Genomic DNA, 18,062 nt, shown 5'->3' on the forward strand with positions numbered 1-18,062 from the left:
GAAAAAATCCTCGAGCAGGTTCAGAAGCATTTAAACTAGAAAGGAAGGGAGGAGAAATCAACAAAAAAACAGAAGGGAGACCGCATCAAAACAAGAACGACTCAGGTAAGACAACCATTAAATGTATTTATCTAAATGCTAGAAGTATCAGAAACAAAATTCTAGAACTTGAAGCTACTGCACTAACAAGTAACTATGATGTGATAGGTGTTACAGAAACTTGGTTGTCTGAGAGTGATGGGAACGAATATAATATTTGTGGGTATACACTGTATAGGAAAGACAGGCAGGACAGAAGAGGAGGAGGGGTAGCGCTATACATAAGAAACAGTCTTGAATCAAAGCCGAATCAATATGGGTCAGAATAACGGACAAAAATTCAAAGGGCATAATAATAGGAGCATGCTATAGATTCAGCCAGATTCAGACGGTGAGCAAAATAATCTGTTATACAATGACATTAGAAATGCGTGTAGCAAAGGAAAAGCCATACTAATGGGGGATTTCAACTTCCCCCATATAAAATGGGAAAACCCGGTGGGTAGCACGAAGGATGAAATTGAAATGGTGGAAATGACAAATGACTGCTTCCTAACACAATTTGTCAAGGCACCGACTAGAGGGTCTCTTTTCAAAATAATGAAGACAGAATAATGAAAACAGAGGTCAGAGAACCACTGGCAAACTCAGACCACAACATGGTCTCATTTGAAGTGTTTTTTAAAACCCCAAAAGTAATGACTAAAGTGAAAAAAGCAGGATTTTGACTTCCTATGACATTGTTTGTAGGAGGTATAAAAGCAAAAACGCATGTAATGTTTATCTTAGATTTCTTATTTAAAGATCTTTTTTTTTTTTTTTAATATATGAAATTTACAGAATCTGACGGCAATGTGCACCGGAGGATACAATTAATAACTTTCATAAAAATTAACATATGTTAAAAAAAAAAATAATAATAAATATGTACAATAAATAGAATTAAAACATTTTTCCTTATGCAAAATGTCTATGTGACCTTTTAAAGGTTAACAGAAAATGAATTACAAAACAAACATACTACGAAAGAAAAATGTTCCAAACACTAAAATGGTGATGAGAACGTCACTGTTTTCTGATCTTTTGAAATTCAAACAAATTCGACAAAAAAAAAATGAAGGGCGGAAAATAAACTGGATTACGAAGCAGTTGCCAAACCAGACGGAGACAGAGAAAAACTCTGCAAACTATACGGTATGAACTCCAAAAACATTTCCTGTTATTTACTTATGCAACGTATATCTGTGACAAAGTGTTGCTGTATATCGCAATGAAATGTTCAATGTTTTTTGGCCTGCATAAGGGTGTCTGCTTGGTACATAAATATTACATTTTAAGAAAATAGCTATGTTTATTTCGGGCAACCTAAATTTTCACTCTGGGCAACTGTTAGTGTAGAGCCTTGCATAACTTTAGGTAAGTGTCACAGAACGCATAATAATACACTATACTATTGGAACACGTAGACTTTTTCTGATAAACACACACCTTGTGTGGGGCAGTGTACACATTTTTCCAGTTAAATTGGACAAGCTCTTATTGTTTCATCAGCCTTTGTGCCCTTTCATGGTTCCAGAGCGACACTCGCAACCAATTCCTCATTGCCGCCGACCCAACAGACCGCCCGCCCGGCTTTGACCTGCCACTCCAAGATTGGACTTTACTCAATCGCTACCGTACTGGTCACGGTCGGTGTGCAGCGTGTCTTTATGACTGGGGCCTCGTAGACAGCCCACTCTGCTCATGTGGGCAGAAACAGACAATGCTTCACGTTGTGGAGGACTGCCCGCTGACATGTTTCCCGGGTGGACTCTGTGCTCTACACACAGCTGTTGATTCAGCAGTTGCTTGGCTGCGCAAGAACAGCACACGCTAAGAAGAAGAAGTTCCCTTTCATTATACAACCTGTTAGTTATGCTTCCCATTTAAATGCTAAATAAATCATTTCAACTGTCTATAAACACTGTGTGATTTTCTTGTGTTTAATGGAAGCTCTGAATCAAAGCAGGGTTAATGAACTCTTACAATTAAGCTGTACCTAGCTGGTGTACATCAGCAGTTTGCAGTCACTAGCCTTGTTGTTTGACCTTGTCATGCATGGGTATGGCACTATGCTTCCTGTGTCACAGCATTGTTCTTAAATGTAACTTCTTGTTATTCGGGTTTCTGCCGACATTGGTAAAGTGAAGAAGAAACACAAACGTGCTTTGTCTCACACCATCCATCATGCTCGGGAAATAAGATCAAATTTGGGCAAGGGAATTACGTAAGCTAGCTGTATATTTGTGCTGTACACAGTAATTTCTTTGGTCAGGTCAGCACAGCTCAGCTCAGAAACTAACATCTCTGTGCCATGCTGGCTCTGAAAAAAAAAACATCTCTGATGCCATGAAAGCTCAGCTTGGCTCAGAAGTGAACAACATCTACACTGATGCCAGCTCAGAACACCATCGACTGAGATTTGGATGTGAGATCACTGATGTATCGCCTTTGATTTGCTTTGTTCCTATTTGCTGTATTCTTGATTCCTGAATAAACTATTGTGATTAACTTTACCTGAAGATGATTAATTATTTTTAAGAAGAAATCGAACCTCTTACAGAACCTTCCTTCTTCCAGACATAGGGAGTGTTGTGACATGAGTCTTGTACTTCTTGACTACAGAAACAATAGTTGAAATTAGGATACTCAAATGCTTGGAAATCTTCTTGTATCCTTCTCCAGTTTTATGACAATAAATCACTTTCTGCCTAAGGACTTCAGCTAGCTCTTTACTTTTTCCAATATTGATTTATTGGTGAGGACAGCAATCATCCTATGCCTAACCCTTTTATACTCTCTAAGCATGTTCACCAACAATCCAGCATTTTCTAGACTTTTCTAGAATTAGGTTTTGCATTATCATATTGACTTTCTAGCACCTTGTAGACAATACTATCATAGTATCAAAGGGTATGAATACTTTTGAATAAGCATTTTTTGAGTTTTGCAAAAAAAAAAATGCTGAAATAACTTGTAGACATCTATTTCTTGTAACTTTTTTTTCCTCATCCACAAAAGCAAAACATTTGCTTCAAAAGATTTTTCCTGAAATTCTGTTTTTGAGAAATTTCTAGAAATTATGAATTTCCATTGGGGTATGTAAACTTTTGACTACAACAACAACTGTACATACATCAGGCGTGGCTGGTGTATACAGGGCGCTGGGGCACCACCCCACTAGTTTTAATTCAATAAACAATGCTTTAAAAGTAATTTATTATTTTGTCCTGACCACAGACAGCAGCAGAAGTTACCATTTTGTTACCACTTCATACAGTATCGTTATGGGATCGCTGCTGCTGTCACCACATATGAGCACTGGGACAGCTTCCCCTGCTGCCCTTGTAGCACATACGCACCAGTTATTTCCTTACTGTTTTGTTAAAGCAAAGGTATTCAAATGTTCAGTGCTCTGTGGGGCGAGTCCACTGTTGCCCCTGTAGCACATGCATAGCGTGGTTACTGAGCTCTGTATTGAACGACAATGCTCACATGTTCAGTGCGTAATGGGGCGTGTTATCTCTCGCCCAAGCGCAGGGTTTTTGTGGGTATATCAGCCGTTACCTAGGGAACCGAGTATCCAATCTGAGAAGGCGGTGGTTGTTGATGGAAATGCGCATCAGCTCAATCTAATTATGCAGCCAGCTGTATCGAAAATCTCCCGGGTGAGGGTTTTCTTTTCCGATTTGTCTGATTTTCCTGCTTTCTTCTTGCGTTCCCCCAAACGTTCTAAAGTTCTGGATGCCATAGTGGGAAGGAGGCTCCCTTGAGTTTAAGAGTGTGTTCAGAGCCTAAAAGGAGTGTGTGGAATCTGACACCTGCCTGGCAACAGACACATCAAGACTATGCCTAATTATAAGTGGTAGAGGCTTGCTGCAAGCTTGCCTCGTGTAGCCAATACAAATACAGTAAAAGTTGACAGAAGGTGGTTGTAGGTGGAACACACACAGAATCCCACCCATTTGGAGGCTACATGTTAGACAATAGCAATACAGTAGACCTTGGAAAGCATGACATGAGCTTTTTTTACTTTTACAAAATTGCACGCAGGCTTAGCCTCTGCAACCTCTTATTAAGTGCCACCACTGGTGGTATACCGTAATAGTCAATTTTCTTAGCATTTTTGGTTTAGGTCGGCTGGGGAGTTCTTGCCTCACCATGCACTAGCAACCCTGTGGCTGGTCGGGCACCTGTAAGCCTGCCTGTGTGCAATGTAGAACTACGTGGTCTTCTAAGAATGTAGTTCTGTAATGGCTTCATGGCGGGCTTGCAGTACGAAAAAAGTGGATGGCTGACGGCACACGTTTCGGAAAACACGAGTACTCATCTTCGTGTCTCCTGCGTTAGTGTAGGTGTTGCAGCAGTGAGCTGGGTTGAATAATCGGGAGTAAAATAATTGATGATTCCAAATTTTAAAAAATAAATAAATAAATCTCTCTATCACATACCCGCTTTTCTGTGAATAATGTTTGAAATGCACTCTCTTGGGTTCTCTGTTGGTTGAGAGGATGGATGTACCAGCAATGTTTTTTTTTTTTATTTATTTTGTTTTATCCCTTTGTATAGGAGGTACAAACTCAACACATCTTAAATGTATCCAAATGCAGTCTGTATTTAAAGTATGAACAGCAGCTAAAACCACTTTGCGTATTCAAAAGGCCTGAGAAACAATGGGTCCTGTACACAGCAAATAGTGAAGCTGCACAGCTTTTAGCTGTCTGAGCCTGACCTATCGCATTCATTTGCAGCAGAAGTACTGTATGAACCAGCCTTCAATAGGGTTTTCCACGATTTTGCAACAAACAGCATGTTGTAAAGAAAGCCACTGTAAGATGGTAAACGTCTGTTCTCCGGTGGATTTGCTCTTCTGTCTTTACAGAAAACAGCTCACTCACATTTTTTTTGTTTTTGCATTTTAGCTAATCACCGATTTACATGCTTGTTTCTATCTCATTCGCTGACCTACATAGCTACAAGTAAATGCTGCGTGCAAACAACCAAACAATTTAGAGATACTCGCAGATTTGTATTTTCAGTTCATGACATTTGCAGTGCATTTTTAAAGGAAAAAGCCTAATCAAAAAAGTGTTTTTACATCCATTTCCAAGATTTTACTGACTTTTTTTCAAATTCATGTCAAACCTCAAAATCATAGCCTTAGCTATAGTACAGTAGATTCCATTATCTTGTAACATTCCCACCATTTCTTGTAGCTGTACAGCATAATAAAACATTTAATAAAGCTTGGTCTGTCATCTGCTGAACCAAAAAAAACAGGAATTTATTATGTATAGAATATGTCCACAACAGGGAACATATGTTGACACAGTCTGTTTTGTCTGCATAAGTTTATTACTTACCAAGGTCCTTTATTTTGGGAAGAACGTTGTATGTAAAGTTGCTGTAAGATGCCACTTTCTCTTCAGGGGACGCTATTCCCACATGACACTCATAAATCCGTAGGCTCTGTGGTTTCTTGGGGTGAGAATGCTTGTGCTGTGAAATATAAAGGAAAAAAAAAGAATACAATAGGAAGGTATTGTTTGAATTCCCAGTGGTATGCAGATGATTAAGTAGTGAGAAAAAACTAAATACCAACTATAATCTTCCTGACAATAAATACATGTGCACGGATGTGACAGGATTGAAATGGTCCTTGTATGAGTCTGTCACTTCACATGGCTTTTGGTTATTAATATTCTGATCTGAATAAAAATGAAACACAGATCATTAATAACAAATAAATAAATAAATACCACAGCAGATGTCAAATCTGTAGTTGGGTGTGTATTTTATTTATTTGTATTATACTGAATCCCACTTTTTACCATATAAATGCAATTCCAAAATATTTTAAGACAAAATATTTTAAATAAAGTCCACTTAATTTCTTGTATGTGTGTGTGTGTGTGTATATATATATATATATATATATATATATATATATATATATATATATATATATATATATATATATATATATATATATATCACAAAAGGAAAGGCAGTTTCATATACTTTATCAATATTCTGATATGAATAATTTGTGCTAAAGAATGTACTTTTCAAGTGCATCATATGAGCAGACATTTGTGCAAATGACTGTATGTGTCAATGGGCAAATGCATTCCTAGCTGGGATAATAACCTTCACTGACAGTTTTTCCTTTTTTATGTTTTAAATTACAAGCTTTAATAAATGCTTGTAATTAAAATCCCAAGGTTTTTTTTTTTTGTTTTTTTTTGCTTAAATAACACTATAAAAGGCACAAGCTAACACACTAGATAATTGCTTGATTTGGCAATTGAAGCAGAGTTTTCAAGGAAAACCCAATCTAAATTAGCCTGACACTTAATTATTTCCAGTAATTATTTAAATTGCATTAGGATTTGTAGGATTTACTTACTACAAAAGTAGTTCTCGATTCAGTAAAATGTGTTGGTGTCACCTTTTCATATGGAATGTGTGAAAGTTATAGGCTACATGAAGATTGTCATAATGAGGATGTAGCAGAAAAGAACTTATGATAAACTGTACGGTACTGTTTTTATGTTTTTAAATGCCAAGATATGTCTGCTGCAGTCAGCAACTCCCACAGTCTATATTTTAAGCACTTTAAACCATAACGTGGGAAGACTAGTCTTGTAAATTCAAACAAATCTCTCTCTCTCTAAATAGGTCTCAATGCCTCTAAAAGAGACCAATATGATCCTGGTCTATTTTGCTACCTGCAGTGCACTTAACAAAATGTAAAGTTCATAAGAGACAATAAAATCCTTAATATATATATATATATATATATATATATATATATATATCCTATAATATATATATATAGGCAATATACACACACACACACACATACATTGCGGCAGGCATGAGGTGTCAAACTAATTCTTGTCATATGGGTTTGAAAGAAAAGCCAACAGAGTAAATTAAAGGAATAATGCACGACAGGGAATGTGTTGTGCTGGGATAGCATAACGAGGCCACAGGCCGAATGCATTCAACACCTGAGAAGTGATGTTATCCCAGCACAACACACAACCTCTAGTGCAATATTCCTATTATACAATGGCTTACAATGTAAAAAATAGCAAATAAGACTCATTTCATATTTTTCAAAGTGATTTTAAATAGGACAAATGTATTAACTATGATGTTCTAATAGATATATTCAAGTGTTATTTTTGTTTAAAATGAGTTAATAACATTGTTGGCAGAGTTGAACTCTGCATTTGACAGTATATTAATGTTACGGCTCAGGTGTGGTTCGTTTAAGTGTCTGTTTAAGCACGCTCTGAGCCCCACGTAACTGCTTATGCCGTAATACTCTGGATCTATTTTTGACAGAGGCATACAATTTTCGTAGAACTGTATTAAGGTGCACTATCGTGACAGTTTCTGTCTATATATGTTACTCTCACTCACCTACTCATAAAAAACTGTTTTTTTTTTGTTTTTTTTCCTCTCATTGAGAGGTGCTATCTGGTCTCCTTGCTGCTCTGTGTTTGAAGGGTCTTTGCCAAACGAGGTTTCCACAGCTGTCATGTTGTTTAAGGTAAAATTCACGTCAAGAATTGTATATTTATTCTGTGTTAATGACAGTTGTGGTCGGATTGATAGGTCCACTTTTCCAAAACAAAACAAACACAAAATAAAACAAGTAGCACACTGGTTTAGAACCAGCATGCACAGCAAATTGTTTATTTGATTTTAATTCTTTCTCTTGTTGTTACATTGTGGCAGAGGGATTAACTGGCTATCAATGACCAATTCCGTCGACCACATTCAGCAACAGGTTTTTTCATATGCGTGGTCAACAGCCAGTTTGCCAATAATCACTTGCAGTTGACCACACATTCTCACGATTTTAATCTGGATGGGGCATTTTAACCCCATCCAGGCTGTAAACAATAATAACAAAACATTGTGTTTTTACACACTAAACCATACATCAAAATAATAACACAACACAAATACAAAATAATACATATTCACCCTGGGGCAGGGTGTACCCTCTCACATATCCCCCCCATCCCCTGAGCGTAGCATACATGGCCTTAAAGGTCACCTCCCCCCTTAAAATGTCAAAAGTCTTGGGCATTTTCCTGGCCCAGGAATGGACGTATCCAGGGGCCCACAGGCAGTCATGTTGTCAGCACCAAATTCTGGCAACGGTCATACCTCCTCAAGTGGTAACTCCAGGGCAATCCTGGCAGAGGCACTGCTGCCATTGGCACTGTTGGCAGCGGCAATGCTGATAGCAGCAAGGCCTCCCTGGGCGACGGTGAACAGGCATGCCCGGTATCGTGCATGTTTACGTTGCATATCTAGAATTTATGTCACAACTGTGTCCTCGCCAATTACCATTAAAGAAAATACCCAATATAGCTCATAGTGTAATTATTAACCATAATAAACACAATACCTCAATAAGAACTAGTGATTCTGGCTTAATTATCCCTAGATTCATGATGACAAGAGATTAACAATTAATATTATGTATGTTTAAGTATCTCAAATCAATCATAAATGTGCATTTTTTAGAAACAAAAAGAAACCTAACAATCCAAATTATTATTACATTATTCATATTCTCAAAGGAAGAAGAATAAAGTATAGGCTTCATAGTTAAAAACATATGTATAAAGAAGAAACAAAATAAAACATTCAAGGAAAAGTAATGCATTGTTAAATGTTCATAATTGAATACTTGATGTGCTCTCTGGTCATGCATTAGTTCTGCATTAGTGAAGCAGTCTTTAGTAGTTACGCATTAGGTATACATGCGCTAGCTTCCAAGTGGCTAAGTATGCATGTACAATGTTCCAGCATCCAGTTGAATAGACGCACATTACATATTGTGATGATATCAATAGCATGGCTTCAGTTCAGTTACTTGTAAACACACAATATAAGTTTATTACTTATTCTGTTGGTGCAACGTTCAAAACCAAGTGCTAGTGATATGGTTGTCCTCTCTGTGGAAGTTAGTTGTGCAGCAGCACAGCACAGCATCTCCGTGAAGGCTGTAGGCAAAAGCTTTCGTCATTCTGGAGGGAGCCCATCTTCTCCAGGACAACTGTGAAGATTACATTATTGCATCTTCATTCAAGAACTTCAGAGTTTGATGAGATGAGAGTGATGAGATTGAAGCGATAAAGAGCGAATCCAGAGAGATACAAAAATCCTTGTTTTGAGTTTAAATAACACAATGTATAGGCATTCCCTTGTATTGTAAAGTCGTTCTTGTCGGACCTTACATTGGTTCACAGTATTTGATAGACACTTGCGTGTCACACAAAAAGGATGTGTTAGAAATTGAATGCATCCACCTATTTCGTTATCCAAGGATTTTACATTTATCATTTAAACCTCCTATTCAATATAACTTTAGTTACATTCAATAGAGACGCATATCAATTTCAGTTTCATTCTCTATACAAAAGTACGATTACAAGCACATAAAATACATCATAATACAATCAAAGGAGAATATTCAAAAATAGTTATTAGTTTATAAAATTCATTTAAAACACAATAAACCCTTCAGGTTTATTGTGAAACTTACTTAAAATAACTAATTTTCTACACTTGTGTCTACAAGTTATGTAATGATTCTTAAAGCATTTTAAATAACTTTTAACACAATAATGGTACAACTGCATAGTCACTGTAGCTTGGCTTGGTAAGTTTTGTGACAAGACAATCAGACAGCATTTTGGAAGGCAAGCTTTAAAGAATTAACAGTTTTTGGCCTTTGCCTTAGCCTAATCAACAAGCTTTGAAGTAGACCTGGTTAAGAATGTTCTGGAATTGGTGTTAACAACACAATCACACAGCAGGCCACACAAACAAGAGTCTGAATTAAATATCTGGGAAATGCTTGTATTAAAATGAATTTAACCATGAATGTCCTTGACACCAGGTAATGGCGGTGGTGCTTGTGGCAACCGGGTGTGGTTTTTTTGCGCCACCACGTGCGCCTCGGACGCAGGAGACTGACACGTTGATGACGTCCGTAGTGTCCGAAGGGAGGGGGCAGCAACGTTGATCGCAGGGGGCCGCAAGACCGAACCGGAAGGCTATGGGTACTGGATACTGACCCGACTGGGAGCTTCAAAGAAGTTGAGGGTTGTGGTGGCACCGTGGTTTCACAAAGTGGGAGACACCACCTCAAACCTTCGTCGTTCATCAGGAAGAGACGCGGTGTGTCCGCTCTCGGCAGAGAGAAGCACGCGGGTTATCAGAGGAGGGGGTGGCCACCTCCTCCCCTCGTCGTCCATCACTATCACTGGGGACTGGTGCGGCTCTCCCTCGGTCGCTGGGGACTGGTGTGGCTCTCCTCTAGGCCTGGCGTGGACATGCCTACTGCCTATGGAGGTGGACTAGCAGCAGCTGCTACTGATGGAACTGGAGATGGCAGATCCTGTCCCATATCAACAGCCAGGTAGTTGAGTACCATAGCTGCGATGTCTGGGAGGGATGCTGGGTGGTGTTGCTGTTCCCTTGCTTCCCATTGCTCCCCATCTCAGGCCCACAGCATGTCAATCACCTTCGGAAGGTCCCCTCCTCATGCTCCCCTCAGGCTCTACCAGCCAGTCCCACATAGCCCTCGAGGACCTTGGACCCTTGTGCTCACCTTTGTGGGCCCAGGGGCTCCTCCCTCATGGGTAGTGGAGCTTGGACCGGCATCTTCTTCCGGGGACAGACACTCCTTCCCTTCTTTCTCTTCGGGCCTGGTGCCTCACTTAGCCCTGTTCGGGTAGCCACTTCCACCTCCTGGTGTGGGGTGTGGCAGTCAGGTGACACATGCCTAACTTCTCCGATGGCAAAGCACCACTCCTTCCCCTCCAGGCAAATGTCCATGTCCTGGTCCATCCTCTCTTCAAAATAAAAAAAACAACAACAAAAAAAACAAAAACAAACAACTGTACCCACAGTACTTCTCCTGGCCTGAGTGATGGAGGCGCCATTCCCCACTTTCCTGACACCATGTGTCACGGATAGGCTTGGTGGTAACGTCGGACCAGGAAGAAGACCGGACACAGTTCTGGTGTTGAATGCGTTGGAGCACATGTTTATTACAAACAAAATATTTAAACAAAATACTTTTCCAAAACAAAAGGCATGATGCCCAAAAAGAGAGAGACACAACAGACACAGAACAAACACTAAATAAAACAAGTGCCATGCTGGTTTAGAACCAGCACATGTAGAAATTGTTTATTTGATTTTAATTCTTTCTCTTTGCCTCCAGACTCTTGTTCCGACTCTGAAAGGAACACTTGTTCTTGCATAGACACTAAACAGTGCTTATCAGGAGTTTATTAGGACACTTTCAAACCTACTTCACTTGCAAGTGATTTGAATCGTGGTTCAATTTCAAACAAACTCATTTTTTCAGGCTTACTTCAGTTCATTTCACACCAGAAAAATTCAAGATACTTCAGTTTCTTTTAAAATGCATTCAAATTAGTTTGTTTGGTTCAATTGCAGCTTCACCCAGATTAGAGTTCTATTGGTTTCACATTGCACTTTTCCAAATGCACTCTGCTCTCTTGCAGATTACTAGTAGGAAGTTCTCCATGCCAAACATGGACAATACTTTATGTGCTGTGGCTGTGCTGTTGTCCGTGTTCTTTTGGTTTTTTTGGTGCTTACAAGTCATTGCTGAAGAAACGAAACATGCCAAAAGTATTTGTCGAAAAACACAAATCTTTTGAAGAAAATGCCAGACAAATTCATGTATATATTGTACATTCAACCAACTGCAATTTAGCTGTTATTGATGATAATACTACTAATAATAGCTTGTTGTAAATATTGTATACGCTAGTGTGGTGAGATAGATGCAGCAGGAGCTGGTTGACTAAACTCAGGTGGAGCAGCGCAACTGCAACAGTGACTAATGTCTGTACAAACAGTGCCACTTTGTCTTGGCAAAATGTTTTCCCTGCAAATCTGTGGGTGTTTCGATGGACTACTCATCTGTCATACGAAGATACCTGTCTTCATGTTTGTCCATTTCCACTTGCTATGTTATGTCATTTTTATTGTCCAGTACTTTCAGTTCTAATCACTTTATTTTCTATTAACATGTACCCCATTTTGAGACATGACAAAGTCATCCATTTCAGAACAACTCTAGGGACATGGTCTATTCAACTTGCACAGCTGGTTTAGTGACTTTGTTTGGTTGTGTGCCCTGTTCAAGATGAGGCCACATTTGGAATGGCTGAGGTGCAGGTAAATATAAAGTGGATTTAAAAGGGATTATAAAATTTGTTGACCCATAATTGTCGCCATTCAATTGTTTAGACAGGAATGTGGCTGTGAGTGCAGTTGCAGCAATAATGATTCTGAAGGATGTCATTTCAAACTATTTAAAATTTGCATGTTAACATTCCCTTTCAAGAAAGTATTTTTTACACATTTATTACAATTTGCAAATAATGACACTTTTTAACAATTATTTATATATTGGTCCCTTTTTACAGTTGCAATAAAAATGTAAGGGTATAATAGAAAATTACTGAGAGAGGACAACTTGGTCACACTATTTTAAGGACCGTTTTTTTTAGTTATTAACTGTTAACAAACATTATTAATTTTTAGCTAAGGGTTAGGGTCAAGGTTATGGTTAGGGTTAATAAAAAACTGATTTAATTTGTTAAAAACATTACTAGAGTGACAATTTGAACCGATTTCAAGCATATGATCAACTGGGTGTTGATCATCCACAGGGCTCTGGTGTTTGATTGATCATCCATAGGGCTCTGGTGTTTGCAGATTTAGCTGGCCTATTATATATTATTTACTAACAGTTAACAGAATAATGTACATTAACATGTTTATTAGCTGTTTATTAACAGTTCAGAAACAAAAAAAACAACCCTTAAAATAAAGTGTGACCAACAATTTAGTAATCATGTAAAAAACTATTGCCCAAGGTGAACTGAAGCTTAAAGTCCATCCTAAAGATAGAAGCTCAGTTGACACTTTGTCTATATTAATAACTCATGAGGCAAGGGGCTGGGCAGATGCCAGTTTCTACATCTGTTTTGTGTACAAGACCCCAAGAGCAGACACCTGGTAGGAAAATCAAAGGTGAAAAACTGTTACATGACTAGAAAGAGTCATTACAGCTTGTAGCATTAGAGTATCTTTTCTGGAAAAAAAAAAAAAAAGTCATCACTCAAATTCTTATCCCCAGTGTATCACTACAAAGCCCATAGTACAGTACATAGTGTATTAAGCTTAAATATCAGTTTATACATTAGGTAAGAGGACGGAGCTCTTATGTTACTGTAACAAAGTGCCCGCCCCTGTGTATATTATCTGTTATGTGTTGCGTGTGGTGTGTTTAAATGTTGGTGTATAGACATTGGTACACGGGATATAAACGGGTCTGTGTAACACGAGTGTTTAAAAATGTATATGTGTATTTAGGCACGAGGATTCCACAGCACTTCACGTGCAAGTAAAATGTAGTAATATGGGAGCACGGGGAATTGCACTTTATTAATTCACGTGCTGGGATTCAAGTGAATAATTAATTGGTAATTGAATCCCAGCACAATAGTATATATAGATGCACGTTGGCACATACTGTTGGTTGGGTGTTCGGTGAGCGGAGAACGGGATTGGAGACGGAGGAAATAAGTATAGTAGTAGTAGTAATAATAATAATAATAACAAAGTATCTGGTCACCGTGTTTGTCAGTGTCTGTCCGTGCACCGTTTTGTTAAGTTTAGTCTGTTTTTGTTTGTCTATTTATTTTGGCGTAGAGTGCCGTGTCCTGTGTTTTCGTGTTTGTTTAAACCTTTTATTTTGTAATAAACCGGCGCCAACAGGCGTCTTCATCATTTCATTTCATCCGTCCTGTGTTTTGTGTATTTCATTCCTTTTCCTGGTTCTGACGCCGCCCACTTGGCCGTCTTTGTGACACGTGGTGTCCTGCGTGGGATTTAACAGCGCCTCCAAGCGTCAGACCAGGAGAGGTTTTTTTGTGTGGGAGAAAAAAAAAAAAAAAAAAAGGGGCGTCTTTGGATTACAAAAAAAAAAAAAAGAAGAAAGAAATGGGGAGAAGCAGGAAAGAGGATAAAGAGGTGAGGGACAGGGAGGAGGAGTGCCGCCTAAGGGCCAGACATCCCCGGCGATGTAACCAGTCCTTGCCGGGGTGCCTCCTCTGCAACCAGGACCATCTCTTTGCCAATTGTCCCTTCCGCTGCCCCTACCAGGAGGGAGAGGAGGAACTGCCACAGAAGAGGAAGGCAGAGGACCCACCACTGTCTCCAGAGCCGCACCAGTCTCCTGCAAGCGAGGGAGAGCCGCACCAGTCCCCTGTAACAAGGGGAGACTACATGCCGCTCCCACCTCCACCACCAGGAGACTACACGCCGCTCCCACCTCCATGGGCAGGAGCAGAGCAGCAGGAGCTGCCTCTGTCTCCGTCACCTCCACCGGCAGGAGCAGAGCAGCAGGAGCTGCCTCTGCCTCCGCCACCTCCACCGGCAGGAGCAGAGCAGCAGGAGCTGCCTCTGCCTCCGCCACCTCCACCGGCAGGAGCAGAGCAGCAGGAGCTGCCTCTGCCTCCGCCACCAGCAGAGGGTGAATGCCTGCTGGGTCCCCGTCCACCAGCAGAGGGTGAATGCCTGCTGGGTCCCTGTCCACCAGCAGAGGGTGAATGCCTGCTGGGTCCCTGTCCACCAGCAGAGGGTGAATGCCTGCTGGGTCCCTGTCCACCAGCAGAGGGTGAATGCCTGCTGGGTCCCTGTCCACCAGCAGAGGGTGAATGCCTGCTGGTATCACTTCCCCCACCAGCAGAGGGTGAATGCCTGCTGGTATCACTTCCCCCACCAGCAGAGGGTGAATGCCTGCTGGTATCACTTCCCCCACCATCACGAGGAGAGGAGCTGGAGCTTCCTCTGCCTCCACCTCCATCAGGGGGAGAGGAGCAGGAGCTGCCTCTCCCTGCACCAGAAGGGCCAGGACTAGATGCTGGCGGTCCTCAGCAGCCCTTGCATAGGCTGCTGAGGGAAGCACGGGGAAGAACCTCCCGGCTGCAGTGGCCGAAAAGAGGGCCAACACCCGCACCCCAGCTTGTCCTGACTGCCAGCCTCGCTTCGCCCAAGGATGCCAGCCTCGCTTCGCCCAAGGATGCCAGCCTCGCTTCGCCCAAGGATGCCAGCCTCGCTTCGCCCAAGGATGCCAGCCTCGCTTCGCCCAAGGATGCCTCTGCATCGCCTGGGGTTGCCCGCCGCTCTGCATCGCCTGGGGTTGCCCGCCGCTCTGCATCGCCTGGGGTTGCCCGCCGCTCTGCATCGCCTGGGGTTGCCCGCCGCTCCGCATCACAGCCGGAAGTACTGTGGCCGGAACCCCACGAAGGGGAGCTGCCGGCCACGAAGAAGGGGGAGGAGGTCTGGAGACCGCCAACCCCAGCAGCAGTTTCGCCGCCGGAGATCGTGGGGGAGGTCCGGAGACCTGCTCCCTCTGCAGTTTCTTCCCTGCAGGAAGAACGGTGGTTGAAGCCCCACCAAGGGGAGCTGCCGGCGCCGAAGAAGGGGGAAGGTCAGGAGACCACACCCCAAGCAGCCTTTCCGCTGCTAGGACTACCCTGGCAGGAGAATGCTACCCTGCTGACAGCATTACGACCTGTGGGCCCCTGGAAGCCTCTGGTCCTGGCCAAGGACTTTGGGCGGGACTTTTGGGCTTTTAAGGGGGGAGGTGGCCATTGAGGCCATGTGTGCTTTGCACAGGAGGGGGTATATGTAACAAAGTGCCCGCCCCTGTGTATATTATCTGTTATGTGTTGCGTGTGGTGTGTTTAAATGTTGGTGTATAGACATTGGTACACGGGATATAAACGGGTCTGTGTAACACGAGTGTTTAAAAATGTATATGTGTATTTAGGCACGAGGATTGCACAGCACTTCACGTGCAAGTAAAATGTAGTAATATGTGAGCACGGGGAATTGCACTTTATTAATTCACGTGCTGGGATTCAAGTGAATAATTAATTGGTAATTGAATCCCAGCACAATAGTATATATAGATGCATGTTGGCACATACTGTTGGTTGGGTGTTCGGTGAGCGGAGAACGGGATTGGAGACGGAGGAAATAAGTATAGTAGTAGTAATAATAATAATAATAACAAAGTATCTGCTCACCGTGTTTGTCAGTGTCTGTCCGTGCACCGTTTTGTTAAGTTTAGTCTGTTTTTGTTTGTCTATTTATTTTGGCGTAGAGTGCCGTGTCCTGTGTTTTCGTGTTTGTTTAAACCTTTTATTTTGTAATAAACCGGCGCCAACAGGCGTCTTCATCATTTCATTTCACATCATCGTCTTTGTGTATTTCATTCCTTTTCCAGGTTCTGACGCCGCCCACTTGGCCATCTTTGTGACAGTTACCCACATTGTTCACACAAAGACACTTATACTATAGACAGACTCAACTGCATACTGTGCTCCCTCATTAAATTATGGCTCTTTATATCACAGTTACAGATTGGTAAGGTCATGGCAACCATTTGTGCCAGTCCACTAACATGTGCAGTCTGCTGTGCAAATGCTGAGCACAAAAAACATGGTCTCCCAACAACATTATTATTATTATTATTATTATTATTATTATTATTATTATTATTATTATTATTATTATTATTATTAGTAGAAATCTGTTGGCTGACAAAAAAGAATAGGATAAACTGATATTTCTGAGTGTCTCTGGGCTTGGTCATACTAATGGAAACAATTAGGATTTTGATATTCAAATGTAGTTTTTCTTTGCTTTTTTTTACCTGACAGAAGTGGGGTGCTGTGCAAAGGAACAGTGTTGTGTACAAGGAGATGACACCATTAGCAAACCCTGCATTACTTTAAAAAAAGATGCACTTTCAGGCTAATTTCCCTGTCTCACCTAAAGCCCACATTCTGATACTTAAAAGGGAGGTTCAGGGGCAGAGCTGGTTTTTCATGCTGGGGGGTGGGGGAGGGGGGCCCATTGTTAAAATAGTTGTCTTATAATTTACTGGTGTTATTATCGTTCACTGAAGTAGATGTAGCAGAAATGCTGAATTACTGTATAGTGGAGTGCTAAAGTACATAAAGCAGACTTTTAAGACCATAACAATGCTCAATTAAAATTGATATCATTTCAAAAACTGTAGAGACTGGGTACATAAAATTGTTGAAAACATAACAGGAGACGCAAATATTTGGCTACAAATGCCCACAATTGAGGTATTAGAGTCCAAATTGCTTGGAATACCATTAATGTAAACAGTGAAGGGTTTATTGATGTAAAATACAAGGGCAGTGAAAATAAATTGGTTTTCCTCTGTAATAAAAAAAAGTGTGTTTTAGAAAGTTCTAGAAATGCGTTCGAGTTCATCTTTGCCCTTGCCCTATAATAACCCCATATCTTATATAACTTGTTTTTGTCACGTTTATATAACTTGTTTTGGTTAGAATGTTCTAGGGAAAGGAATAGTTTATTCAGAGGGCCGAGCCTCGAGGGAGTGATCTGGCCAATTACTCTCTCGCATGCAAAAGCCTAACTTGGTAAGTTATAAAGGACGGGGGTTCTCCTCTGCTCTGATGAGAGTCAGCCGTGAGGATTAGCGCACAGTCCTGCTCGGTAATTTCTTGGAGACAGCTGCTTTCTCTTACCAGGGTCGAAGGGCTCTCCCGATCCGCTTGGAAGGGTAAGAATTAGTTCAGTTGCGTCTCATGGATTGTATTGATCTGCGATTAATATAATCTTTGTATGTAACCTTGTTGGGTTGTGTCCCGTTAGGGATATTGTTATTCGCAGTATAGCATCTGTGTATGTAACTGCGTGTGTGTGTGAAATAATAAAGGACCTTTTAAAATTACTCTGTGAAGTAATTGTCTTATTTACTTCCACATCAACTTCCTTTTAAATTTAAAGTAATTAAATTTCACACAACATCCTCACATTTCAGACATACT

General features: G+C 40.8%; 1 protein-coding gene across 2 annotated transcripts in view; it reads right to left on the reverse strand.

Moving 5' to 3' along the window:
• LOC121320401 (1,4-alpha-glucan-branching enzyme-like) overlaps nt 1-18,062 on the reverse strand; it is a 257,808-nt gene that overhangs the window by 151,495 nt on the left and 88,251 nt on the right. For both annotated transcript variants that reach the window (XM_041258689.1, XM_041258690.1), the window contains one exon: nt 5,442-5,577. In XM_041258689.1, the coding sequence (XP_041114623.1) occupies nt 5,442-5,577 (136 nt within the window). The remainder of the gene's footprint in view (nt 1-5,441; nt 5,578-18,062) is intronic.

Source organism: Polyodon spathula, chromosome 9 (assembly GCF_017654505.1).
Source record: "Polyodon spathula isolate WHYD16114869_AA chromosome 9, ASM1765450v1, whole genome shotgun sequence".
Taxonomy (NCBI): Eukaryota; Metazoa; Chordata; class Actinopteri; order Acipenseriformes; family Polyodontidae; genus Polyodon; species Polyodon spathula.